This window comes from Phyllostomus discolor, chromosome 5 (genome assembly GCF_004126475.2).
Source record: "Phyllostomus discolor isolate MPI-MPIP mPhyDis1 chromosome 5, mPhyDis1.pri.v3, whole genome shotgun sequence".
NCBI lineage: Eukaryota > Metazoa > Chordata > Mammalia > Chiroptera > Phyllostomidae > Phyllostomus > Phyllostomus discolor.
This window is the reverse complement of record NC_040907.2, coordinates 27,410,532-27,438,514: the sequence shown is the minus strand read 5'-3', so window position 1 is coordinate 27,438,514 and position 27,983 is coordinate 27,410,532. Positions and strand designations below refer to the sequence as shown.

The following is a 27,983-nucleotide window of genomic DNA, read 5'->3' as shown; positions in this document are numbered from 1 at the left end:
ATCTCACCCAAAGGCATCCCCGGGAGGAGGCTCTTGATAATCAGACGGCTCAGTGGCACACCCCGTGGATGTCAGTCAGCCTCTTCTGCAGCCCTCCCAGTGCCCGCTCAGCACACTCTTGTACGACGTGGTGATGGCGGCAGGAGTGGACACTACTTATGGGTTCAACAATATGGACTTTCCAAGGCTGATCTGCCAAATGCCATTACTGTCTGTCCAACCTACCATCAGCAGAGATAAATGTTGGGTACCCAATATACCACCGTTCAAAAGGGTTCACCTAGCCACCTGGTGCCGGGCTGATTCTACTGGATCCTTTCCAATGTGGAGAGAGCAGTGACTCGTCCTCATTAACACAGCCAGACTAGAGGTTTCCAGGAATCAATGGGAGGTAGTGAGAGCGGCTTTCTTCCTATTGCACCAAACCCCACAATTTTGTGTGGGTGCCGTAACGAAGTACTATAAATGTGGTGACTTGAAACAACAGAATTTATTCTGTCGCAGTTCTGGAGGCCAGAAGTCCATCAGTTTCACTGGGCCCAAATCAAGGCGCCAGCAGGGCTGCCCTCCCCCCAGAATTCTGGGGGGGGTCTCACCAGGCCCTTCCGGGTGCTGGCACTCCTTTGCTGTGGCCACAGGGCTGGGTTTCTGCTCTGCCTCCACATTGCCTCCTCCCTTCCGTGCAGATGAAATCTTCCTCTGTCTCTCTCTTAAAAGGCCACTTGCAATTGGATTTAGGGCTTTCTGGTTAATCCAGGATAATCTTCTCATGTTAAGATCATTAACTTAATCACATTTGCAAAGATCTTCTTCCCTCACAAGGTAGCATTTTACAAATTCCAGAGATTAGGACCTAGTACCTTTGCTCGGCCACCATTCAGGCTACCACACCCACTCACAAAACCTTTGCCTCTTGTCCCCATGGTGCTGGGCTCTGCTAGTTTTCAGCCCGGGGAAGGGAAGCAACACAGTTTTCCTTGAATTGGAAGTTGGAACTTCTAACTGGCCGTTTTTGGCTCCTCATGCCGCTAAACCAACAGATAAAGAAACAGTTAATGTGCTGGCTGCCTGACTGATCTTCATTCCCAAAGGGAAATCGGGGTTCTGCTACATGATGGTGAGGAGGACTAGTCTGCAGCCCAGGGTGCCTCTTAGTACTTCCACGTGCCGTAGTAAACCTTCATGAAACGCTGCGGCACCCCAAACCATGCAGGGCCACTAAGGATTCAGACCCTGCAGGAATGACCCAACCATGTAAAGGACCCTAACCAGCTGAGGGCCTGGCTGGGGCCACGGGAACACAGGACAGTAGAAGAGAAAAGACAGACCTCAGCAGTGGATGGACAGTGCAGGTCCACTTGGGCACCGTGACGAGCTGCCAGGTGTCCTGCAGCTTTGCGTGTCTCCTTCCTTGCTTAGTGTGTGTCCACACATGTGCATCATATGTTAGGCAATTTATTTTCTCCTCCCTCCTCCTTTTCCCCCATTATTTTGTGTAGATTGTGATGGCTACCATAACAGCTTATTATTTAGTTGCAGGTGGGGTTGCGACTGAATTAGAGGTGCAATTAACATCACCCAAATGTGGATTCGATAACTCACTACTAGAGATGGAGACACCTTTCAGACGGTGGGACCTTGTGTTTTTCCCATTTGTGGGGGAGAGGATTAGAGCGTCTTCCATTGTATGCAAGATAGTTTCTTCTTATTAGGTGGAAGCTACCGTTGCTATATACAGGTCCAAACATGTGTAGACTGATGTATTTGGATACTGAGTGTCAAAGGGGTGGACTCTAGCAGTTATGAAGCTATTGCCTTTCTGTCCCCAGTTCAGCCTTCTGCACCCAGCTCTGCGATCCAGGGGCTGGGACTCTCCGAACCACATTACTCCGTTGGCAGCTTCCTCTGACAATAGCAGCACTGGGGGAAGACTGGAGAGCAGGAGTGGAGCCCTCCTCCTCCCTTTGCTTACTGATGGTACCACAGTTGATTGCACCCTTCAGCATTGTTCTGCACTCCCAGACAAACTTCCCTGTGTCCCCTAAGAGGTATTATACCATCACCAACCATAAAGCACCCCCTCCTCAGACTTCTGAGCGCTACACTGTAGGGCTCCCCCAATCAAGCTCCCCTATCCTCCTGCTTTAGGTGCAGTAGCAGCTTACTGCAGCGATTTCCCCCCGGGTTATCTGAGTGTTCCCTCGTGTTCTTTCAGCCCACCTACGTCAGTGGAACCCATTCCCCGTAGTACGTTCTCTTGGTTGAAAAACCTGGTATAGTTTTCCTGACTGGACCCTGGCTGATGCAAGGGTCCGTTTTGTCACCTAGATCTAGCTGTGCACGGATCCACATGCAGCTCCTAGACTTTTTCATTATCTGGGCCAATGCGTTTCATTTTTTGCTTAAGCCATATGGGATCAAGTTTTGTTGTTACAATCAAAAGTCCTCCCTAATCCGAAGCAGCTCATCCCACCCCCAGACCAAGTGCCCCACACCACAGCCACCAAACAGCCAAGGCCAACCACCTCCTACTGAAAACTTTAATGAAACCAATAAGTTAATAAGTTAACAAAGTGAGGTACTTGCATATCTGAGAACCGGGTTGGTGGGGAACCTTGATGGTAGAAGGAGCGAGGGCTCCTTCCTCAGTCTCCTTTGGTCACAGGGTAATCCCATTCTCCCGCCCCTCTCCACAGCTCCGCCTCTGAGGGGCCAAGGGCTGGCTCTCCGGGGACAGTGCAGTGCAGGTCAGGTGAGCCACAATAGGCTCCACCCAGGGCATGATGGTGACATGCAGAGGGCATGTTGGGACAGAGGCCGGGCACCACAGGGCTGAGCAAGATCCAACCCCAGCCCTGGTGCTGGTGCATGCAGGTCCCAGTCATGAGATGCAGGTGGCTGGGCCTGAGCCCCTTGCTCACTGGCACCCCACAGAGGGTCACCCTGGGCAACCCACTACCCATCACACTGCTGCCACCTGCAATAGCTTTGCAGAAGAGGGACAAAGGGGTAAGGATGCCAAAGAGGTGCTGGGAGCCTGGAGTGGATGGAGGCTGGTGCTAGTGTAGGGGCTGTGGACGGAAGGAAAGAGTGGGGAATGGAGGGAGAGGAAACTGCACATGAATGTCAAATGCACGGTTGGTGCCTGAAAATGGTAGTTGCTCGGCGCATAATTTTTCTGTCTGGGACTTACAGTGACTAGGAGGGCAGCAAGCCTAGATGGGAGCGGGCCTGATAACCACCTGGGGCTTTCCAGGGCTATCCAGGCCCCAGAGGCCCAGGCCTGACTTGTGCTGTGGCGACATTGAGGAGACCCCTTGGGGGCAGGCAAAGGCAGCACTTGGGGCTCCTGGACCAGTGAGTATTCTTCTTCTTGAGAAAGGGGCGCTGGTAAAGCTCTGGGGCGGGGCCTGGAGAGACCTGGGGTCACTTCAGAGCTCCCCGTCTACCTGGATGCAGTGGGGGGCACCACTTGGCCACATCCTGCAAGGCTGGTCCACTGCCGTCCACTGCGGGGGCCCAGGAAAGGCTAAGCGGCTCTGTGCTCCTGTCTCCGCATGTGTGACTGCGTGCTTCGGTGTGAGTGAGAGACTTTCTGCGGGGACAGGGGAACTAAAGGGACTTGCTTGTGTACACGGAAGCATTGTCTGTGGGAGGTTTGGAGGAGAACACAGAAACTTGTGCTGTTGAATGTGAACGGAGGGCCAAAGAGGGGAGTAGACGTCTGGCCGGAAGAGGGCGCTCCTGGGAGGGGACACTGGGAAAGGGAAGAAGGGCCCAGGCACTGCTCTTGGGGGAGGGGAGGGAGAAACAGGCCCCATGCTGGCTGGGGAGAGGTGAGAAGCCGAAGAGTAGAAATGGGGATCATGGCCAAGCAGCCTGAAACCAGCTACTGCTGGGGGCCCATCTCCCAATGGGGAATGGGCAGAGGGACCCCATAGGGGTCTCCAAAGTTGCATATTTAACATAGTTTGCATATATGGTGCCCACCTGCCTTATGGCAGGGTCCTGTGCTTGTTGGGTACCTGTGAGGGCACCTTGGGCCCACCCCCAAGGGGGCAGGGACTTGGCGGGAGGGCTTCCCTGCTCTGTCCGAAGGGCGGGCCAAAGACCTCACCTTGCATAGCTGGAAGCTGGTTCAGGGCCCAGAGCCCCACCGACCCGCTCCCACTCCCCGGGCAGTGCCCCTGCCAGGCGGACCCGGCTGAGCCTTGTTGGAACGGGCAGGGCACTGGGGGGCCCAGAGGTCGCGGGGCAACGCTGCTGCTGCCCTCCGTGCGGCCTGGCATCTCATGCTCCTGCGGTGGGGTGGGCCGCTGGCACCCACAGCGGGTATTTCGCCCACCCGGGCAGCTCAATACTGCATGTGGCCTCTCTCCCCGCGAGGGAGCGAGTTCAAGTAAGAGAAGAGTCCGGAGGCCTCAGGGGGCGGGTCCGAGCGCCAGGCCGCGGGGCTGGCGGAGTGCGGTCCGACACCGAGAAGCCCCTCAGTCCATGTTGGTGCTGACCGAGCGGGAGATGCTGAGCGTCTGTGCGGAGACGGAGATGTCCTCGTGGTCCACAGGACTGTGGTAGTCCGAGGTGATGTCGGGGTCTAAAAGCGGCACTTGAACGGTGCCCAGGCTGGCCGAGGTGCCGGAGCGCAGGCAGCGCGAGTAAAAGCCCAACAGAACGTCCAGCTTGTGCTCGATGGACTGCACCTGCGGGCAGGGCACGGGTGGAGGCGGAGCTTGGACGGCACTGGAGGCGGGACTTGGGGCCGGGGCGGGGCGATGCTGGAGGTGGGACTTGACAGGAGGGCGGCTAGGGGCGGGCTGGCGGGGACTAGAGGCGGGTCACGGCCAGCAGGAGGGGCTTGTCCCCACTGTGGCGCCTCTGGGAAAAGCGGAGCTTGGCAGGAGAGTGGAACGAGGCTGGTAACTTGGGGCTTATCCCCCAGTCAAAATTAAATTGTGACTGGTTGAGATAGTCCAGGCGATCAAGAGACAACTGAGGCAGGGTTAAATTAAATAGGTGGGACTTACACGGATTTATCTGAGATTATAGCAATGGGGCGGAGCTTAGCCGAAGGGAGTGGGTTTATTCTAAGCAGCCTTACTGGGGAGGCAGGGTTTATCTGTGGGGCGGGGTTCTGCCGGGCCTGAGACGCGTGGATCCTCCTTGGGCCTCCCTGGCTGGTGGGCGGTCTGGGCTGCGACTCAGAATCGCACCCTCTCCTCGCGCTCCTCTCTGCGACCTTCCAGAGCTTCTCGGTTGACACCTAGCTCCACCACACCACTGAAACGCTCTCGCACACTCACCTGCTTCTCCACCTTGACCACGCGTCCCATCATACTAATTTCATCCGCCGCCTCCGTGTCCGAGGGCCCCTTGTCGCCCTTCTCCCGAGCCTTCCGGTCCCCAGGGCTCCTGCCCACAATCTGGTCCACCCTGTCGGGGGGGAGGGAAACGTCAAAGGGCCCAGACACACGCCACCCCTCCCTCCCACAAGAACCGGAGGTTGCCTGCTGGAAGGGGAGACACGGCTTGCCCAGGGAGGAGGCTGCCTGAGGAAGGGGGCCGTTCTGTCTTACCAAAGGAGGGACCTGGCCACTGCTTTGAGGGTTTTCCAACTAGTTAAGCAAAGGCATCACACAAAAGCCTGACAAGTAAAACAAGCGCTTGATGGGAGGACAGGCGGGGAAATGGACTGGGAGAAGAGGAGGAGACGCGGTGGATCACCAGGTGCACAAGACGGAAGCTGGTCCCACATCACCTTCTGCTCTCCTTTACGGCAAAATGCTTGAAAGCACTTTCTCTGCCCTCTGTCTCCAATTTCTCTCCTTTTGTTCTCTCCAAAACCTACTCCAACCAGGCTTTCATTGCCACCATTTCGTTGAATCTAGTGTTGTCTAGATTCCAAATGACCTTCATGTTGCTAAATTCAATGATCATTTTTCAGTCCTCGTTATTCGTGACCTATTAGCAGCGGTGGGCACATCCAGGCAGCCTTCTTCTTGCACTTTCTTCATTTGGAGTCCCAAACCCCACCCTCTCCCGGTCCTTCTACCTCACTGGCTGTCCTTCACCCCTAAATACTGCAGGACCCAGGCTCACTCCTGGGAACTCTTTTACCTACTTATTCTCACTCACCAAGAGATGCCTTCACTCCAGATGTTCATTCTGCCTTACACGGTTAACATCACATCCATATCTCCGGCCCCACACCTCTCCTCTGAACCCCCCCTCCTCTAACTGCCAGATCAACACTCCACAGGCATCACAAACCCAGTATACCCCAACCTTTCTGATCAAACTTACTGTACTCACTGCCTTCCCTGTATCAACAGACAGCAACTTTTTCCTCTTACTTAAGCCAAAACATTTTCTTCATCCTTGATGCCTTCCCCCACCCCCTTTATGTCCCATCAGGAAACCCTGTCCGTTCTACCTTCAAAATGTATCTAGAATCTAATGATTCCTCCCCACCTCCACTGCTGTCCCCCCTCCCCCGTCCAAATCTTCTGGATATCTGAAGTGACATCTGACATCCTCCCTGGTCTTCCTGCTTCCACCCTAGCTCCCTGATAGGCCGGTCTCAACACACCAATCAGTGCGATCCTTTTAAAATGTAACTCAGAGCCCATAGGTCTTTTGCTCAAAGCCCTCCAATGCTTGCATCTCACCTTGGATGAACACCAACATCCTTGCAGTGGCCTACAGGGCTTTGTACAGCTTAAGTGCCATCAGCCTTCTAACCTCATCTGCTACTTCTCTCACATCAGGTACACGAGGCTCCTTGCTGTCCCTAAGACAACCCCCCAGCTACCTGCCCATCGCAGCGCCTTTACACTCGCCGTCCGCTCTGGAATCGCTTTATTTAAATAGCCACAGGGCTGTGTGCCGCACCTCCATCTCCGAAACATCGCCTCTTCTCCTGTTTAACACTGTCAACCCTAAAACCCTAGACCTCCTTTCCCTCCTTAGCATTTATGGTCACCGGATACATTCCAGTTTCACTTATTTATCATCTGTTCTCCTCCCACTAGAATGAAGCCTCCATGAGGACAGGGACTCTGTTTTGCTCTCCGCGTCTGACAAGTAACAAATGCCCAATGACTATTTCTTGAGAGCACGAATGAATGAACAGGCAGCGAGAATTCAGGCCACAGGAGGAGGAGGGCAAGGTGTAGGGGACTGGGGTCTTGGTGTGAGAATTTGTCCTGTATGCTCCTTGGAAAGAAGTGCCAGAAGATTCTAGACGCAGAAGGTAGGTAGCATGGAGGACAATGTGCCTGTCCCCTTGGGAGATGGGAGGTCATTGATTATTTTAAACCTATTATTTTATGAACAGGAAACAGTCATCTAAAGCCTTCTCCTGAACTGTGCTGGTCAGTAAGATTCTCACAGAGGCCCTGCTGCCACTGGGGTGGTTCTTCAGGCTCTACAGGTGAGGGTTCTGGCCTCAGCCGTGAGAAACGCCAGCAGCCGCAGTGGCCCCTAGGGGGCGCTCGGGCTTCATTCGGGCGCTGGTGGAGGGGCTTTAACCTTGGGACCTCGCCCCAAATCCGGGGTTGAGGCCTCCCTGCTCCGCTCCCCCGAGGGAGACGGGGGCATGCGTACTCACCGAGCCTGCAGGCTCTTGATGCGGCCCAGCATGTCCAGGTGCCCTGCCGAGTACTGTTCAATGACGTCCTTCACGTCGTACGGTCGCAGCGTCTCCTTGAATTTCCTTTTGGCCACCAGGAACTTCAGGATCCTGTCGGGGGAGGGTGTCTCAGAGGGAAGGAATTCTTTCCCAGCCCCCTCTCTGTCCCTTCGCCACGCCCTGTCCAACACCAGGGCTCCTCCTGCCTGGGCCAAGGCGAACAGCATCTGCTGGTCTCCCAGTCTCCCTACCTACCAAGCGCCCTGCCCCGCCCCATCCCCGCCCCATCCCCGCCCCTTCCCGTAGGTTTGTTTTCTATTCTTTAATGTGCCTGTATCTACAATCGCATCAGCCTGGGAGGGCAGAGACGGGGCCTGGTTGCTCTCTGCTAGATGGCACACTGTTGCTGAGGACAGCTTGCAGAAAGACATTTTTGCATTCGCTCCGCAAATGCTTGCTGGCATAGCTGTGCTGGACCTTGGGCACACGAAAGGGCGTCAGATCCAATGCCTGGCCTCAGGAGCCCTGGTCTGAGGTGGGGGTCAGGCGACACAGACAAGGATGGGGCGACTGGGGCCATGTCAAGGAAGAGAGAAAGAGGGCCACGAGAAGGGAGATCTTGGCTGGGGAGGTCATGGGACAAGCCTTGAGAGTGACACTTTTTAGTCCTGGGGCAAGAGGTGGGGGATGAAGGGAGGCTCCCTGGACACAGGCAGGCATGGAGGCATGTGAGTGAGAGCCAGTTCAAAGCAGCTGAAACAAGATAGGAAGGAAAGGGATTAATTCATGGGAGGTGGAAGGTGGGGGAAGGATATGGGAAGACAGGGAAAGAGACTGGCCTTGAGAGAGAGGCTGGAGGAAGGTACACCAAAGAGCCCTGAGTCCCGGGCACAGATTGGGTGATGGGAAGTTGTGGGTGGTGGGTAAGGGGCCATGTTGTTTACTCTGCTTTAGCACGTCCATTCTGCCAGCCCTGGAGGGAACCTGGGAACCTGGAGCTTATTTCCCCAAAAGAAATGTAGGTGGGAAGGCCATCTCCAAGGGATGGGTCTGAGCTGGCAGGGGACAGTGGGGTGGAGACACGGAACAGCTTTGAGCAACTCAGGACTGAAAGCGACTGAAGGCTTCTAAGTCTCAGTCCAAGGTGACTCCCATGGCTTGGGTGACAGGATGGATGGTGGTGCCAATGCCTGAAATGGGGACCCAGCAAAAGGAGCAGGTTTGGGGCATGCTGGGTAAGGAATCTGTGGCATGGTCAAGGAGTGTTGACCTGGGCCAGGGGGCAGCTCAGTCATGATGTTCCAAAAGCCAGTCACTTGGAGGGGAGAGATGGGATGTGCCCAAAGAGTGTGGGAAGAGAACTCAGATTCTGAGGGGCTGCGGGGGAATCTAGCTGACCCTGAGTTGTAAAGGAACGCACAGGGAAAAGGCCTGTGGGCAGGTGCGTCATCCGGGGAAGAGAGGAGGTGAGTCTGGAAGGCCTGGGGCTGAAGGCATCTCTGGAACTCGAGCCGCAGAGACCAGGCCAGGCCTCCATGCCAAGGGGCCTGGGGGCCAGATCCATGGCTGGGCCATGACTAAAGGGGTCAGGAGACCCTGGTTACCCCCTAGTTGTAGAGGCAAGGAGACAGCCGGTCGAGTCAGCGGGGTAGGGGCTTTCAAACCTTCTGACCAAGACCTACCATAAGAAATACATCAGTATGCACAAACCAGCGCACACGTCAGAAACCACTACACGCAAACACACACGCACGTAACTGAAACATATACCTCATAAACATTATTTACCCTTACTACTAGGATGCATGTGGGTATTTTCTATTCATTGTTTTTTAATGCTGACCATGGCCAACTACATTGATTTCACTAAGTTGATTTCAAACTGTTGTGACCTGTGGTTTAAAAACCACTGCTCTAGAGGAAGTCCTAGGGAAACAGGCAGGCTGAGGACAAGGCACCCAAGAAGAGACAGACAGTCCGAGACACAGATGGAGGGGAAGAGCGTAAGACAGAGACGCAGGGAGAGGCAGGCAGATGCTGATGATGCACAACCAGGGAGTGAAAGTCAGTGAGGAAAGCCTGACATAACATGAGCAAGAGGAAGGGGAGGGAAACAGAGTGGACGCTTCAGCTGTGAGGAGCGGGGCTGTGATGGGCAGCTGAGCCCACGGCCCCGCCCAGCCAGCCCTCCAGACGTAAGAGGACTCGGGGACCCTGCTGGGAGCCATATGCCACCTCCTCACCCACCCGCACAAGGGTGCCAGGCGGGCAGCAGCTGGTGTGCCCGGGAGCTAGGCCAGACCCGGCCATGAGGGCAGCCCCAGATGGGGAGCAGCAGTAGGCTGGCAGATGAATGGGAGGAGGGCCCCCCGTAGACGTAAGTCTCACCTGACAGAGCGGATGACCGTCTTCACAGCAGGCATGACATCATCCACGGTGAGCTCGCACTGGTAGCTCTTCTCCTCTGCCACTTCCTCGGAGGGGCCCTCTGGAAAGTCCAGGGACCCAGGAGGTGGCAGCAGAAGGGGCCACTCCCACCCCTACCACCACATGCCAAACCACCCTTAGAGGTACTCATAGGGAGACCGAGGCCCAGAAGGGCCCAGAACCTTCCTGGGGGCACAAGTCAAACCAAACTCCAGCCTCCCACGATTCCCTACCCAGAGTGAAAATCCCCAGCTCGTGGCACGGTTTCTCCCTGTGGCCAGTCAGAGTAAACACCTACAAGGTGGCCAGGTGTGTGGGAGCGCCTCCGGCCTGGCCCGGGGCAGTCCGCACAGAGCCCTGGAGGAGGCCCCGCCGGCTCCCCCACACAGGACAGGGAGTCCCGGAGAAGAGGGGCTTGTGGCCTCTGCACACAGCCGCACACAGTCTTATCCTTCAGCCAAGTGGGAAGGAAGTTCAAGGGGCTGGCTCCCCTGCCCAGCTCTGCCACCGGGAAGGCCCCTCGACCAAATCATTTTCCCTCTGGATGAAAGAACCAGCTTTTCCGAGGCTGGTGCCCTGCACTGCAGAGGTGGTGCTGTCCTCGCTCCACAGCAGCAGGCGGTGGGGGGAGGCCAGGTACGTCCTGGGGCAGCAGGGAAGAGGAGGCCCGGTACCAGCCATGCCTGGACTCCCACGGGTCCGCTCCTCCCAAAGACTGGTTTGTGGGGTTCTTTAACTTTCTAGGAAAGGGCTCTCCGGGTTGTCAGCCAGCAGCGTGTTAGGGGCTGACACAGCATGGACAGAGGCAGCATAACTGGGTCCCCTCTGTCTAAGGCCAAAGGGAGGTCCTGCCCCCACCCTCCATGGCTGTCCACCCACCCCCTCCTTTCCCTGCCCAGGGGTCTGGAGCATGTCGAATCTGGGAGAACTCTTCCAGGGGACTTGGTCCAACCCTGTCTTCCTGAATAGGACACTGGGGCACAGAAAGGGGCAGTATCTTGCCTAAGTCACAGTGCAAGTCAGAAGCAGAGCTAAAACTCAAACAAGTGACCTCTTGCCCTGACCACGTGGCTCAGTGAGTCGGAACATCATGCAGTACACCAAAGGTCGCAGGTTCAATTCCAGGTCAGGGCACATACCCAAGCTGCAGGTTCCATCCCAGTCAGAGCACACATGGGGAGGCCGATCCATGTTTCTCTCTCTCCCTCTCTCTGTCTCTTTCTCTCCCTCCATCTCTCTCTTTCTCTCTCCCCCCTCCCTTCCTCTCTCTAAAATCAATAAGCATATCCTCTGGTGAGGGTTGAAAGCTTAAAAAAAGCAACCGCCACCAGGCTCACAGCCTCATACAGTACCTGCAGGCGGGCTGGGTGGAGGGGGCAGGGCGGAGAGCATGGGCTATGGAGCTGGACAGACCTGGCTGAGGATAACAGCTCTGCCGCTGACCGGCTGAGGACTCAGCCTCCACATCTGTGAAATGGGGATAAAAACAGAACCCACTTCCCAAGGTGGCTGGGGGAAGTAAAGAGAGAACCCAGTGCAGGGCTCCACAGTAGGGACCCCTCCCCCTCCCAGGGCACATCTGTAACGCAGCTGGCTTTTCACGAGCACTCACTATATTCCAAAACTCTCTGCTCAGCTTCCATGGATGATCTCCTTTGTGATGCATTTAATGCTCACCACAATCCTATGCAGTAGGTACTAGTATTGTCCCCATTTTACAGATGAGGAGACTTAGTCCCTCAGAGATTAGATTACTCAAGAAATGGCAAAGCCAGGATTCAAACCCAGGCAGCCTGGCTCCAAAGCCTGTGACCTTAGCCCCTACCAAATGCCACCCTCTGCCTTCTCATTCAGTTCTCATTCCAGAGCCCAGCAAAGAGGTATCATGATGCGCATTTTACAGCCCGGTGCCCAGAATTAGTGAATCAGCTGCAGGGCCAGGACTAGAACTAAGTCTTTCTGCCCTCAATGCAAACTCTGTCCCACCCTGCCACCCTGAGCAGGTCCTGGGCCCCAGACCCCCAGGGGCTCACCCTCAGCAGACGAGCGGGGTTTGAGTCTCAGAGAGGCCCGGAAGCGGGTGCGGTCATTGAAGCTCCAGCTCTTCTGGACCTTGGTGGGGCTGCTGGCCTCACCCACCTGCTCACTGCTCGGCGAGGTGGCCATTGGCGGCGGGGCCAGGTGCTGCTTGGAGGGGGCCGTCCGCCGCTGGGAGGTGCCTATGCGGATGCGGTCTTTGATGCCCATCCGGCTGCTGGCAGAGCAGATCGGGTGGGGGAGAGGGCCAAGTTAGCTGGAGCCAGGGTGGGCATGAGTGGAGACACAGCTTTCTTAGGACTTGGGGGTGGCTATTGGGTCTTGGTTCTCCAGCAAGTGAAGACTTCCTGGGGTGGAGCAAGGGTGCAGTGAGGGGGGCCCTGACTCTTACAAGAAGCTGATCCAGGGTCAGTCTGGGCAGACCCTCCCCTCACCCCCAACCTCCCACCCCTCATTGCCCGGACAGATAAGAAGTGCACAGGAGACAGATGTCAGAGTGGGAGGAGTGACAGAAACCCAAGACAGAAGTCAAAGACAGACAGGGAGACAGGGGAGCTGGCCTGGCCCAGATGGGTGGGTGGGTGGAGGTGACAGGCCGCTAAAGGGTGGAGAAGCCCACCTGGCCACGCACCCCGAGGTGAGCCTCCAGCTCCCCGCTGTACACAGGGGCAGGCTCTGTGGAGTTCAGGGTATGTGTGTGTCTGCGTGCATGCAACAGTGGGTACACATGTTCCAGTGTGTGTCCATATGTTGGTGTGTGTGTCCATATGTCGATTTATATTTTCCTCTTTCCCTACTTCTGGAACTGTCTAACCCCACACTCACCAGGTTGGGGCTTTAGGACCTGGTACGGCTACACGGGGCGTGCACTGCAAAATCCTAAAGGCTCCATCACACAGACTTCGGTGTGAGTGGCGGCCTGGAGGCGTGCAGAGTACTGGCCTGCTGAGGGGCCGTGGCCCTGTGGGTCTAGCTGCCGGGCCCACGTGCATGCCCAGGACAAGTCCGGTGCCTGCCCTCCTGGTGAAGGTCTATAACGTGTTCTTCTGTGGTCTCCCCTGCTTGAACTGTGCCCCCCTAGACTGATAACCTGCCTGTGTGAGCGTGGATTCTCCCTCCTCGGCCCCACACGCCCCCACTGCCTGCTCACTGAGTCCCCAGTGAAACGCACCTACACATGTCTGCGCTCACGTGAGCACACAGGTACACCTCTGCACATGTGCAAACTTCTCTTCCCACAGCCAGGTCCCCACCACGTTCCCCAGACCATGGAGGAAGACAGTGGGGGAGCTTGGGGTCCCCACACAGGCCCTGGATAACCAATACCTGGTAGAGTAACTCTGTGTCCAAGAGGTTCAAGGACCACGTTATCGCTGTCGGAGTAGGACCTATGCAAACGTCCCCCATCCCATGCCCCGTGGGTGTCACAGCTGCCTCCCTGCCGTGGCTCTCCACTTGGAAGGCCCCCAGCAGGTAGGTTCGGGGGCCCTTCTATCCCAAATGTCTGTGGCCCTGGCTCAGGAGAACAACAGCCAGTCTCAGAGGAGGCCTGAGGTGGGGCAGAAATTGGGGGACAAGACTGTGTCACCTACTTTCAAGGACTTTCAGATCAAGGGTATAGCAGAGGACAGACTCTGGTTTCAGTTTAGGTAGGAGCTGGGGCCCCCCATGCCCGAGGCATGGGGTCCAGTGTATAAAGTCAAGGTACTGGGTGCAGGGAGATCTCGAAACCAGGGGCACCTTCGGGAAGGCAGCCAGGATGTAGGGCCATCCTCACAGGGAGGTGCCTCTGCCCAGAGGGGAGAGGCCATAAGTCAAGGATTGGGGCCCTGAAAACCAAAAGGGAAGGACAGGGGTGGCCCCCGCAATCCAGCATGCTGTTTGCTGGCCCAGTATCCCCTCAACATATCCCAAAGATTCCAACCAAAGTTTGAGGTTGGCTCTCCCAAACTTTCCTCTGCAGAGCCATTCCTGCGAGCTCTCCTCATGCTGGCAAGCACCCTCACACCCACCCAGCCCGTGCACCCCATCCTTCTGTCCTCCACTCCTGCAAGGGGGAGAGGGAAAGAGGAAGGTGGAGAAGACCCTGACACTCAGCCAAGGGCCTGGAACTCCCAATCTCAGCATCCAGCACATGTCTCCAATGGTATTCTGGGGGAAGGGGGTGACCTCCCTGTCATGAAAAGTATGCAAGCAAGACAGCTTGCAGTCAGCAGGGCTTATGGAGGAAAGGGTCTGGGGGCTTGTACTAGAGGCTTTGAAAAGTCCCTTTCCAGCTCTGATTCTGTGGTGGCTGAAGGAGCTCCCAGCCTGGGCTGTGGGCTTTCGTAACTCTCCAGCCAGCCAGAGGCCCTGGGCTCCTCTTCAGTGTGAGAAGGCTGTTTTCCCAGGGGTGGCCCTGGGTTCCAGCTCCTTGGGCAGGGCCCAGACCAGGGCTCACATCGGCCTTTCTGGAGCCTAAAAGCTCAAAGAAAACGGAAAGAAACCTGGCACACGGCGGGCATCGAAGGAGCGCCTTCCTTTCCCAGGCTCCTTCGAACACGCAAGGTCCTGTCTCACTGCCTCAGCCCTTCCAGTTCTCAGTCACTCCGTGTGGTGAGCTCCGCATTTTCCATCCCTGTTTCACAGATGTAGAGGGAGGTGAAATGACTTGCCCCGGGTCCAGGGCTCCTAGGGTGGAGCGAAGACTGGAACCCAGCTTTCTGACTGGACAGACTGTGTTCTTTCTCTGGCACAAGCCATCAGGATAGGGCCCGGGATTGTACTTCTCAACTGGGGGTGATTTTGCTTGCTGGGCAACATTTGGCAGTGTCTGAGACAGTTTTCATTGTCACACTGAGGTATGCTCCAGGCTAGGGATGCTGTTAAACTCCCAGCCATTCACTCCCGACAGCAAAGAATTATCAGGCCCAAAATGTCAGCGGTGCCGAGGTGAAGAAACTCGGGCCCAGATTGAGAACGCACATTTCTGAGAAACGGGGCCTCTGGGTAGAGCAGCCAGGAACCCTGTCACTCATCCCTTACTCACGGGCCCCCCAGTCCACAGGCCTCCAGAGGCCCTTCTGGGAAACCCAGGACTCCACGAGCCCAGGCTTCCCGGCAGGGCCAACAGGATGAGGCCCACAGGGACTCTTGGGTTCTTCATGACCCAGCTCTGCCCCCAACCTCAGCTCCTGACCTCTCACCCTCAGCTCTGGCCACGCTGGGCTGCCTGGCGCTTTGCCACGGCTGTGCTCTCTCTCGCCTCCTCACCTTGCCACTTCCTTGGTCTAGAACGCCCCCCGCCTCATGCCCACTCCTTTTCGGGCCCTCTCTGGGTGAAGTGCCCCAGCCAAGCTCCACAGGCCCTTTGCCTCCTCCTTTCACTGCACTTATCGCACCGAATAGCAATTACTCTTTGCAACTTTCCAGGAACCATGTTTTATTCATCAGTGTGTCCCCAGTGCGGGGCCCGGCGCGGGGACCAAGGAATGCAGTGGTGATGTGGCTAAAAGAGCTGGGCCCTGGAATTAGTCAGGGAGGTGCCAATCCCACTCCTTCAGGCGTCTGCTGGTCCCTAGGCAGGCGATGGGAAGGTCAACCCAAGGCCCAGCGACAGTCAGAGTGGCAGGGACTCTCAGAGAGCCTCTAGTTCAATCTCCCATTCCACAGATGGGAAACTGAGGTCCAGAGAAGGGAAGCAATTTGGCCAAGATCACACAAGGGGTCAGCGGCAGAGCCAGAGCTCATCCCAAGGCTCCTATAAGTGTCCCTCCTGGCAGAATGGGCACCAGGCCCATGCCCCCAGGTTTGGCAGAGGCATCCCCCAGAAGGTGAGGGGCTCATCGGGACCCTGAGGCAGATGGCAGGCGGCAGGCACATGCACCTTGTCCTTGGCCCATCCTGTCCCCCTCTCCGGCCCCCAAACTGGGTGGAGCAAGGAGAAGTGGGGACAGGAGGAGCAGGTAAGGGGGTACCTCGGTCTCCAGCTGGCGTGGATCCGAAAGAAACTCCGTTTATTACTAAACATCTGGCTGGAAAGTTGAGAACAAGACACAAACAGAGGTTAGTGGGGAGGAGACAGGTGGGCAGAGCAAGGGGAGCTTCCAGGTGGAGCTGGCCTCCTGTCGCTGGTGGGAGAGAAGGCCCCCCGACCCAAATCATCCTCGAGCCCACATTCCCAGAATGCAGACGTTCCTGAGCTTTGCGTGAGGATCTCCCGGGGAGAAGGCTGAATAAGCAGACTTCTGTGTCTATCCTCCAGAGATTCTCCTTCTCTGGGAGAGGCCCAACTATCTGCATTTTCAACAGATACCCCACAGGATGCTGATCCAAGGAGCGAGTGGACCATGCTTTGAGAAACACTGCGTTAGCGCGTCACTGCAAAACCCCAAAGAGAGGAGGGGCTGGCCCTGACAATGCCGGGCCCCAGGAAGTCCTGCTCCTTGTCCTTCTGGAAATGTGCTTGGCCTGGGCCTATCCACAAGCACCACCGAGGGTGTGGCCAATCAGGGGTGTGTATGTGTGGGGGGTCCCATTGGGGGCACCCATGCCATGGGGCCCAGACAGCCAAGATTAAGGATATGGTCATTGAAGGAATCTGGCCAAGATCACACAAGGGGTCAGCGGCAGAGCCAGAACTCATCCCAAGGCTCCTATAAGTGTCCCTCCTGAGTCTGGTGCCTGACCTCCCAGAAGTCACAGCTCAGCCCCCTGGGGTCCCTCGGTAGAAGGGACCCTCCACCCCCACCACCATGAGCCCCAGCCACATAGACACTCCAGGGCAGACAGACAGAAAGCTAGAAATTAGTGATGGCCAAGCGCTCAGCAATAATCTGTTCCTAGGCCTGGGGGGGCCTAGAGACCCAGAGCAGCTGTGAGGGGTGGTACCGGAGCTGGTCTCTGAGCTAGTCTCTATTCCCAGAGCCTTCCTCTTCAGGTGAGCTGAGACCAGAGTGACTGGCAGCCACAGAGCACCCTGGCTCAGCTGAGCAAGGTTGTGCCAATGCCAAAACTTGTGAATTTCTGCCTGAAGATGGGATAACAATGACAGCCTTCAGGCCATGACAGAGAACCCAAGTGCGGCTGCACCTTGGATACAGATCCAGGGAGCTGCCGGCCTGGTCAGGCTGATCATGCTTCCCCTGCCTCCAGCCCCAGACCTGGAGGACTCAACCCCTCCACCAGCTTTCCGCTAAGCCCCTGGCCAGAAGTGTCCTCGCTGAGAACAGGGAAGGAATGCTGTGCCCTGCATCCCCTGCACGGAAACCACCTCCTCCCAGAAACCAAGAGATCCAAGAGCTCCTTATCAGCTTAAACATCACTGATTTTCTGCCCAGAACCCAGAGGCTCGGAGTGACTTGATGACTTTTGCAAGGACACACAGCATCAGGTGGCAGAGGCAAGCTTTTGCTGCAGCTCTTCCTCCTGACCACAGAGGGGCTCACCTCTGCTCCCCTCCCTTGCTCTGGGCCCCAGGCTCAGCATCACATCTGAAGCTCAAAGCCCTGATGCCTAGCTGGCTGATGCAGGGATGATGTGTGAAGATGAGACAAAATAAAGAGATGGGTAGGAAATGAGGTGGGACCGAAACCTTGGCCTCCAAGCTATACCTCCACAGGGGCAGCCCCTTTCCCAAACTGAGTGAGGGGACTTCCCTTATCCAAAGAGGCTTAAAAGTCCACTATTAGGAACATTTTATGTGGGAATAAGCATTATTTCTTAGTTCTTCTTTCAAGATGCAAAAGCTCCAGGCAAGCCAGGTCAAGGGGAAGAAGATTGTTCAGAGCAGCAAAATGTCCCTCAGTAAAGAGGAAAGGCATTGTGGGAGAATCCCAGGAGGATCCTCTGGGTTAGCAAACCGATGGACGAGGGTTACACAAGACAAGAGCATTCGTCATTGGTTGAGTTTACGTAGGTCCTACAGCGGTTCTTAGTCACAGAGCTCTCTTTCCAGCTGGCATCTCGTTCCCAAGAGGCAGCTCAGTGTCTAGCCCTTCCTAGAGAAACATGCTGGGGGAGGGGTCCCTGCCCTCACACCCCAGGACGGTGTCCACGATTACCTGAGCCGTATGCACCTGTGGCCAGCAGCCTCCTCCTCTCTCCAGCTTCCGGGGAGGGATGAGGGTGCAGGGATGGAGGAGTGAGGGGGGCACGTAGAAACAGAGAAAGAAAGAAGACAATGGAATGAATGGAGGAGGTGAGAGGAAAGGATGGTGTGGACAGATTCCCCTACTTGCCCAGGTGACAAAAAAGATGAGTCCAGCCTGGCCCTTCCAGAGAAGCTCTCGGCCTGTACCTGACAATGCCTGGGAGTCCCCAGAGCAGGCCCAGACACCCATGTAGCGGCCGGAGGCAGGTCTGAGACAGGATGAGACAGAGAATGAAGAGGAAGAGGAGAAGCAAGAGGAGGCGGTGGCCCCACAGGGCCCCTACCTTTCCCCAGGGCAGAAGGAGGCGCTGCCTGGCCGGTGGCAGGTGGCAACGGGCGGGTAACGGGAGGGCGCTCCATCAGGTACTGGCGCCCGCCGCACCTCCAGGGGCCGTAGGCCCCCATTGCGGGCCCGTTGCACGTGCTCAAACAAGAGGGCCAGCTCTCTGCAGGAGAGGGCGCCATCAGCCGCAGGCAGGGCCCTGGCACCACCCCTCACCTGGCGGGCACTGAGCTCCCAGCTCACATCCCACCAGGCCCTGCCTCTCTAGAGGTGCTCCAGGGGCTCGGGGTGCAGGGGGCGAGCCTTCCTCCCTCCCTTTCTACACCTGGGGATCCTCGGGGATGCCAAGTGTGGCTGCACAGGTGTGGCACACTCCAGAGCACCTTCGCCAGGGGCCAACGGGAGCTCGAACCCAGCTCGCTCTGCCCATCGAGCTGACCACCTGGACGTGGAGCTGTGCCTCCCCGGAGACTGACAGCAGCCCTGACTCCTCACCCTCCAGATATGACTCTGGGTTTTAGGGGGGAAACTGAGGCTGAAGAGGGAGACTTGATGGAGTGGACGAGCCCAGCTTCCTTCGCCTGCAGCTCTGGGTTCTTGGAAACCAGATTTGGGGCTCAGCTTCTGCCTAACTCTCCAGGCATTTCCTGTTTCCATAAGCCAAGGAAGCTGCCTCGCCTTTCTGCTTTCCCATTGTGTAGATGAAGAAACTGAGGCCCAAGGGGCAGGAGGCCCAATGGATCCAGAATCTCCAAACCAAGCTCTGTCCCTCTTACCGGAGGACCAAGGACCACCTCACCCCAAAACTTCCCCTCACCCTCACACACACATCATATTTCTAACAAACCAGCACCCGCACCACTCCCCAAGGCCAGGGCTTGAGTCCTGAGGTCTCCTCCTGGAAAGGGCAGCTTCTTCTAACCTAACTACCCTCCTCGTCTCTGAGGTGGGAGCTTGCCTCTGTCAGATGGAGAGATGGGGGTAACCGGTGTGATTACAGGAACCCCCCTTCCCAGCTCCTTCTCCAGCTCTTCCCCTGTGAATCCCCTGGGGCTGGGAGGGAGCAGGGAGGGGGCAGCCAGGTGTAGGGATGAGTGGGATTGTGCAACAGCTGCTCTTGGAGAACTAATGAAGCAAAAAAAGGCACCCGCAGAGCGCTGAGCACAGCAGCCAGGCCTGCCTTGCCACCCCCTTGATGCCCGCCAGCCCACGGGACCCAGCCGTGCTCTGTGGTCTTCATTCCTGCCCGAGGGCCTGGCCCGGCACCTGGCCACACAAATCTTGATGATGCTATTAATAACGCTCCCCCCCTCACTCCGCCCCGTGCAGTCTTACCCCGGCCTGGGCCAGTGAGGCAAACTCACTTCTGAGCCCTAAGCTTCTGCTTGGCACAGCAGAAGGAGGTACATATTCACACACAGGGGTGCTATGCGGGCCCTTTCACGTAACTCTGGGACACCCATTCTTGCCCACCCCATGCTTTCTCTACCCAGCTGCAATACACCAGGCTGGCAGGAGCTGACATTGCCCCAGCTCAGACTGCGGGGGGATGAGCTGGCTGTGCCACTACCCTGAGTGGCGTCGGCTCTGGATAAGCTTGGGCACTGCCGGCTCTTCGGGGCTCAGGGCTCCAGGGCAGGGGCAGGGCCCTACCCCACACCCTGTGTTCAGTGTCCACGGCCTTCCCTGGCCACAGAGAGTGGGAGAGGACCCTCCAGGCTCCGAGTCAGGTAGGGTCTGCAGAGCCGGCCCCAGGTGCTCACCTCTTTCCCACCCTCCAGGGCTGAGTCCCAGCCACTTGTCCTCAAGGGGCATTACCACCAGCCCCCTTCCCCCGCCTCCCCCCCTGCATCAGGGCCTACCTGAAGGAGGGGAGGATACTGTCGTAGTAGTACCAGGTGGCCGTCAGGTAGGCGCGGCTCATGTCGGTGGAGTACAGGCGCCAAGCAGCCTGGTGGCATGGGGGAGGGGAAACGGTGGACAAAGCATCAGTGAGGGCCCTTGACCCCCCACCAGCCCTCTGCCCCTGAGAGCACCCAGGCCTTGGGCCAGCTGAAGGGTGCGCAGAACCAAAAGCCAGTCCCAATCCCATAGCCTCCAGTAGGGCCCGCCAAAGAAATGGTGGCCTAGAGAGAAATGACTTCCCCAAGGTGACGAGCAGATCAGCCTCAGAGCCAAGGGCCATGGAGAGCTGGGATTCGGTCCTGAGGCAGACGTGGGTGTCCAATCCCCGCTGTGCCCCTTTGGAGCATGGGCCAGCTAAGTAAAGTTGCAGAGCCTCAGTGACCTCATCTGTAAAACGGACGTGATGCTACTTCCCCAACAGGGTGTTGTGAGGATTAAGTGGGTGAATGTATGTGAAATACCAAGTGCGGTGCTTCGCACATAGTTGGCGCTTAAATGCCAAGTTCCCCCGTTAAACTCTCCTGTCATCTCCCTCACTACAGCTGATAGATGTCTACGCATTATGTATGTGATTAATGTCTTTCCTCCTGGACTGTAAGCGGTGTCCTGGTCCCCACCGTATCCTCAGCGCATGGAAACTGTTCTGCAAAAGTCTGAGGAATGAATGCTGACTGAGCGAATCATTATTAATAACAACCCCACCCCATCTTTCCCAGCTGCCCGTCACTGCCCCTGGGGTTGAGGAGGGGAAGATAGAGCATCCCCTCCCTCGGCATTCACGGACTTGCAAGCTTCCTCCGAAGCAGGAGGGATGAGCGCCAGACAAGAGGAAGGTCTGTTTCCTTCCCTCCAGGTAAGGAGAAGAGCCAGGGAGGGACTGGGAGTGGCGTGGTCAGTGAGGGCAGGGAGTCATGAAAGCTGTTAGGCAGGACGAAGTAGCACTGGCCCTGCATGCCCCCCTTTTTTGGGTGCCCCTCGCCCTTAACAGACTGCCCACGGGTGAATCCACAGCCAGGCGCCCTCCCAGGACAGGAGTATTTTTACTTCCTGCTTGCACAGGCCCCTGGCTCCGGCTGGGGAGCAGCTGCCAGACTGTCTCATTAATTATGGGCACCACAATACCAGCTGTCTCTCGGCATGGACAGTGCCAGCCGCCTGCCCCTACACTGCCCCTTGGAAGGCCAGCTCCCAGGGGACAGTGGCCATTGTGCCCCAGGGGATACTGAGAAGGAAAGGCTGGGCTGGGAGCCGCAGATAGCAGGGGTGGGGAGCAGAATTCCACCGTGGGGAGGAGAGATAAGGAGGGATGAGTCAGACTCGGGTGAGGGGCCAGGGGCTGGCACGCCGACACGGGCTGTGCCAACATTCCCTGAACTGTCCCCGCAGGAGTGTCTCTTGCACACACTCCTGACCAGGGAGAAGCCAAGGCTGAGTCACAGAGTCACACAAATCAGAGCCCTTGTCTCAGCTCATGCCCCGTCCGAGTGCCTCAGCACAGCGGGGAAAACCGGGGCCACACACTCCTGTTTTCCACCCCGCCCTTCTCTGCCTCCTTGGCTGGCTCAGCTTTTCCTGCCCAGCCTGGAAATGTTGAGGCTCCTCAAAGCCCCGCTCTGGGCCATCTTCTCTGCTCCCTCTTTCCTCTCCCCACTAGGGAGCTCATCCACACCCAAGGCTTTGTTACGGCTGTGAGCGAGGCCTGTAAGCAAGGGCTCTACTTGTCTGCCCAGCCTGGTCCTCTCCTCTCCGCTACATACCTGCACATCCGGTTGCTTGCTCAACAGCGCCGCCCTGGGGCTCCTAAGACCCTTGGCCTCCACGTGCACTAGCCAAACTCACATTCTCCATGTCCCAAATCCGGTCCCACTCCAGGTTTGGAGCAAGGCCATCAACCGTCCCTCTGGGCAAGCCAGAAACCTGGAAGCCACCCCGCCACCTCCCTCTCCCTCCTTCCTGATATCACTGATTTCACCCCCTAAATATGTAGCATCTGCCCATTTCTTTCCACATCACTTGTTGCGACCCCAGTCTACATCTCCCAGCATCCTGCCTCACCCAAACTGTTGCCAGAGTCTCTTTCTGGTCTCCCACACATACCCGAGTCACCTTCGAATCCATTCCCCACTTCTCCAAACACAAATCAGACCATGTCACCCTCTCCCCTCCTTCAAAGTTGTCAGTGGTTCCACGTGACTCTTAGGAAAACGTTAAGCTCCTCCGTGTGGCCCCCAGGTCTGGGCCTGGCCCACCTACTCACTACCCACTACCCACTCTTCCTTCAGCTCTCCATTCCAGCCCTGCTAGCTTCCTTCAAGTTCACCAAACACACCAGGACCTTTACATGTGCTGCTGCCCTGCCCTGGATGCTCCCCCTTCTCCCCATCACATAACAAACACCCACCCATCATCCAGCTCTCCGTTCAAGCATCACTTTCCCAGGATAGTCCTCCCAGAGTCCCCCTTCAAGGTCCCCAGTTAAATGTTCTTCAGAGAACCTTTTCTTTCTTTCAAGGCATTTATCTCAGTTTGTAGTGACAATGTTCATTGGTGTGGGGAGGGCTCGTGGGATGGATTACTGAATGAAGGTGTCAGGAGTGGGACAGGCTTGCTGCCGGCTGCACAGCCGACAGCGTCTCTACAGGCACCTAGGGCCTCTCGTCCAGGCTGCATTCCGCCCCAGGCCCTGCAGAGTGGGAGCCTGAGTCGGCCAGTGGGACAGCTCTGGTGAACCCTAAACTGGGCATCTGGTGCGCAGGGACATTTTCAACAATCTGAGTCAGCACCCCAGCTCTGTTCCTGACTTGGCATCTGACCCAGAAAAGTCACATCTCCTCTCTGAGCTTCAAAGTGGAGTCACGGTTGTGAAGCTGGGACACAAGAGTCAGCACACAGCGGTGGTGACACACCAGTTCAGCTCAGGGGCTTCCTAGGCATCCCGTACCTGGATGAGGTTGGCCGCTGGCATCCTGCGCTTCTCGAAGTGCTTCTGCCGGTGTTGCTCCTGCACCTTCAGGGCAAAGCCAGAGCCCAGGATGCCCTAGGGCGATAGGCACGGTTGGGGGAATGTGGAAGTGGGGGCAACGAAAGGAGGCAATGCCAGCCCCTCTGAGGTGCCCCCCACTGCTAATGCAGAATAAGGGCTTAGCAGGCCCCGCCCCTAGGCCCCCTCTCCCCCAGCAGACCAGGACTCACAGCAGGCAAGGCAAAGAAGGAGATGCCTAGTAAGGCGAAGCCGGCAGCCAGGACCCTGCCAAGCCACGTGTGAGGCGTCTTGTCACCATAGCCGATGGTCGTCAGTGTGATCTGGGAACACAAATGGGTCACCCACAGGGCTGGTCAGCGGGGCCACCCACAAGAGTTGCTGAGGGCACAGAGGGAAGCCTGCTCACGAGGGAAAGGGCCGCCCTGGTGGCTCACAAGGGGCCGATCACAGGGAGTGGTTAGGGGCACTGACAAACCGCACCCCCACCGCAGCCCCAAGCAAGAACATAGGTCACAGGGCCTTGACATCTGGGACTAGATGGGGGCACAAGCAGGTCCACGGGGGCAAGCTGTGGGGCTAGCACACAGGCTGGTCATTGGGGCTGGTGGGGGCAGGGGTGTCCCAGCCATGGCAGGGAATACAGGGACACACTCAACCCTGAATCGAAGGTCACAATGGTCAGGGATGGTCCTAAGGAGAAGGGCGACCCTACACAGACCCTCACCTACCGTTCCCCACCAGAGTGAATCAGCGTAGGAGGAGAAGTCGGAGTTGGCGTCCTTCTCGGCCAGATAGACCAGGAAGGAGGCGAAGATGAGCACCAGGAACCCGATGTACCACGCGGTGATCAGCTCCTGCGGGGGCAGCAAGGGGTGAGAAGCCCACAGGCAGGGCCGAGGGGGAAAGGCATGAGGAAGTGGGGAAGCTGGGCCCACCCGTGAGAGCGAGGAGGCTCCCCAAATGGCCGATGGTAGATGTTGCAGAAGCGGATAAAAGTACCCCACCTCTCTGCACAATGGTTCCCTGGCACTGGTTCTACCCGCCTTCCTCAGCTCCTCCCCTCAGGGCGGCCCTGCCCCTCTTTCCTGAAACTGTCCGGCCCTCTTAAAACTGCAGGGCACGCCCCAAACCCATGCCCTTGACCTTCCAGGTTCCAGGCTCAGACTGTCACCCCTAAGCCCATCTTGTCCCTCCCCCCATCCCACCCTCAGACCCCGTCCCAGCTCCCCATTTTGCTGTGCACGTAGACCCACCAACCCAGAAGTTTCTAAGTGAGACCTTTAAGCCCTACACCTAAGGTCCTGCTTCTTGACCTGGTCAAGGCTCCTAGACCCCGCTTTGGCCCAGATTCTACCCCCCACTTTGTCTCACTCCTTAGGCCCTGAGTCCAGACCTCCAGACCCCACCCCAGTACCGCCTCCTCACTCCTCCCCTCCGGCCCCGCCCTCCATGCTGCGGGCGGGACTTGGCCGGTTTCTGACACTCGCCCAGCCAGACCCACCTTGCTGTGCGCGTAGACCACTGAGCCCAGCAGCTTCCAGGTGCCCCCGCGGCGGTCCATGCGCACCATGCGCAGGATCTGCAGGAAGCGCATGCTGCGCAACGCAGACGTGGCAAAGATGTTGCCCTGTGTGCCCGCGGCGATGACAGCCACTGAGGCCACGAACACGATAAAGTCTGCGGGGTTGGGAAGGGTGAGGTCACGACCAGCGACCAGCGCCAGCGAACCAACCCACCCTGCCTCTGGGGCCCGAGGTGGGATCGTGGGACGGTGTGGGGGTTGGGAGGTTCCATTGACTCAGTGCCAGTAGCCAGGGTTAGGTCAGGGATGGGGTCAGGATGTCAACCCTGGGGCTTGGGGTCAAGGGTCAGGTGCGGGAAAGTTTGAGGGAAAGGCTTTAGGTTTTATTACCGATGACACAGAAAGGTTTTCTGGCGAAGCGCAAGCGGCCCTGCCATCCTCGGTAGCGGCAGCAGCATCCAGCCGACCAGACACGGATGATGTACTCCAGGCCAAACACCACGATCATCACAAATTCCTGTGGGGCCAAGGGCCTGAGTTCTCCCCAGGCTCCGGGACCACAGCCCAGGTCCCACAGCCCAGAAATAGCCTGGAGTCCCTGGGTGAGGGGTACTAGGGTCCCTCAAACCACCTCTCCTGGAGGTTCTTACACCTGGATGAGCCTGAGGAGGGTTCTCGAAGGCAAGTGACACCTTCCAAGGGACCGGAAGTCCAAGTCTGTCCTCTCTGTCTGTGCACTTGAGCTGTATGGGTTTTTCTCCTCGCCCCACCTTCCCCCTCCTGGGCATCCCAGACTCTCAAAAGCACACTGAGTGACATAAAGGGTGGCTATCTTTAAGTCATCACCCTCCCAGATGCTTCTGATTAAGGAGAAAAAAACAACAAATAACAAATATCTCACTACAGTGAAGTTAGTTAGCAGTTTGGGCCCTGAGAAGGAGTGGGACCTACTCACCTCCTCTCTCGTCCCCTCATAAGCCCTGGTCCCCCAACACCTGCCATAAGGCAGGAGATGAAACCCAGAGAGGGGCGCTACCAGCTCGGAACACAGAGCGCAGCAACCCACTCTCGGAGCCATGGTGTGGAAAGCGTCTCTCCAGCCTTCACCCTGAACCCGGAGATGCCACCTCACGCAGCCTCCCTCAGATGGGGACCCCAGCACTCACCAGGATGAGGAGACACTCATTGGCAAGTTCCTGGTGCTCCTGGATAGTGGACAGCACGGACAACACCAGGCAGCTGAACACCAGCAAAAATCTGCAATTGCAGCATGAAGGAAAGGGTTAGACTGCTAAATGGGCAGGCTAGCCAAGGAGCCTCAGCAGGGGGCTGTGGAGTCAGAGGAGGAGGGCAGCATTATTTGAGAAGAGTTATCTGGAAAGCAAATAAGAGTCAGAATCAGAATTCCCTGGAATTGTGGCTCTGTGCTGAACACCGAAGGGAGAGGCCCCACACTCTGGGCTACTGAGCTCACAGGCTCCTTCGAGTTCTCTCCACTGCTCTCCATGCAGGCTGCGGTTCAGAGGGTCGTCACTCAGCCTTGACTGGTGGGTCGTTCTGGGCTGGCAGTGGGGACAGACTGGCCCAGGGTCCCACAGGCAGGAACACCTCCAGGCTCAGCCACTCTCAAGTGTGGCCTCAGCCCCTGGCTCAGATTCAAGATTGTCTTAAGAGAAGTGCTCCAGAGGGGTGGGGGTGGGGGGCAGGGAAAATCAGCAACTGAGGGAGGGGAGGGACCCCCCCATTCTCTGACCCCTGCGGTGGCAAAAAGCATGGCTTCATCTGCAGAATGGAGCCAATGGCCCCTACCTTTATGGGCCCCTGAGAAACTAAACGAGACAGCAACGGGATGAAGGGGGTCAGGGAGGACAGGGAGAGGAGAAGGACACGGTGGGGGGGGGGGTGTGAAGAGGGGAGTCACACAGCAAGAAACCATGCCATGGGGGCCTGGAACTCCCCTGAAGGCAGCGGGAAGTGACTGAGTGGCCCAGGGCGAGATGTTCAGACAGGGAAGGAAGTTCAGAGCCCAATCGCTCCACCGTTTCCCTCAACCCCAACTGCGCACACGTGCACACCAAGGCCCAGAGAGTGAAAGGCTCTGCCCAAGGTTACTCAGTGTGTCCAGGATGAGCTGGGGGTCCTAACTCTCCAGTGGACGGGCAGAGGGAAGGGCAGGAGGACAGAAGCTACTGGCCTCGGTGGGGGTGGGGGGTGGAGGGTGACGTGAATGCGTGAAGGAGGCAGGGGGAGGGGCGCAGCTGCAGATGCAGCAAAAGGGACTGCGGCTGAGCTCCAGGACGGTTCCCTTTTGGGGTGGGGTGGGGGTGCTGGACATGCCTGTGCCCTGGAAGAGGCGCCTGAAGGAATGGACTCCTCTGGAAACGCATCCCCTGTGGACTGACCCACTGCCTTCCCCAAAGGTCCCCAGAGTCTCCGCACCTGGGACTGCTGATGCTGCATTCTGCCTGAAACACCTTACCGTGGCAGCCTGCTGAGACTGCTCGCTCTGCCCCCACGAGCTCCCCCTGCTCTGAGGGGCCCTCAGGGATTCCTCGGACCCTACTGTTCCCTCCAGTGCTGGTGTCCCCGCATGTGGCCCAAGTCACTTTCTGCACGGCTTTATTTGTGTTCATGTTTCGTGATGACAGGGGCATGGTCGGGGAGTGGGAGAGCTGGGTCTGAATTCTAGTCCTGCTGTGTGTAGGGCCCAGGCAAGCCACCTGCCTTCTCTGAGCCAGTCTCCTCACTTGTAAAGCAGGGGCTGACAGGAGGACAAACGCGGTTAGGGCTCGGCTCCACCATGACCCACTTACACCTCCTTGGAGAGGCACTGCCGGCCTGCTTGGAGGGCAGGCGCAGAGCTGCGTCCCAGCACATGGCCCTGGGTGAAGGAGGTAGGAGGCAGATGTCAGTAAAGGGTTTTGAATGAATGGGGGAGGAGGAGGAGGAGGCCTCCTTAGCCGGTTCCAGACAAGAGTGAAGTCGGTGAAGACTGGAGGCCCGGGAAAGAGCACCATCTCCTTCTGTCCAATTACTAACCACAGAACCCGCAGTGGCCACGCCCACTGG

General features: G+C 57.4%; 1 protein-coding gene across 3 annotated transcripts in view; it reads right to left on the bottom strand.

The window, feature by feature from the left end:
* Window positions 1-2,522: 2,522 nt before the first annotated feature.
* The window catches only part of KCNQ4 (potassium voltage-gated channel subfamily Q member 4), a 54,597-nt gene continuing 29,136 nt past the window's right edge, over window positions 2,523-27,983 (bottom strand). Inside the window, exons 2-14 of one of the 3 annotated variants that reach the window (XM_028511877.2) lie at window positions 26,081-26,171; window positions 25,305-25,431; window positions 24,894-25,069; window positions 24,121-24,246; window positions 23,602-23,712; window positions 23,351-23,446; window positions 20,367-20,455; window positions 18,506-18,667; window positions 12,088-12,308; window positions 10,016-10,115; window positions 7,607-7,738; window positions 5,301-5,430; window positions 2,523-4,700 (exon numbers count right to left, since the gene is read on the bottom strand). In XM_028511877.2, coding sequence (XP_028367678.1) covers window positions 4,488-4,700; window positions 5,301-5,430; window positions 7,607-7,738; window positions 10,016-10,115; window positions 12,088-12,308; window positions 18,506-18,667; window positions 20,367-20,455; window positions 23,351-23,446; window positions 23,602-23,712; window positions 24,121-24,246; window positions 24,894-25,069; window positions 25,305-25,431; window positions 26,081-26,171 — 1,774 coding nt within the window. In that variant the 3' untranslated portion in view covers window positions 2,523-4,487. Of the gene's footprint in view, window positions 4,701-5,300; window positions 5,431-7,606; window positions 7,739-10,015; window positions 10,116-12,087; window positions 12,309-18,132; window positions 18,178-18,505; window positions 18,668-20,366; window positions 20,456-23,350; window positions 23,447-23,601; window positions 23,713-24,120; window positions 24,247-24,893; window positions 25,070-25,304; window positions 25,432-26,080; window positions 26,172-27,983 lie in introns of all 3 variants that reach the window. The other 2 variants (XM_036025851.1, XM_028511878.2) reach the window with 2 other exon arrangements.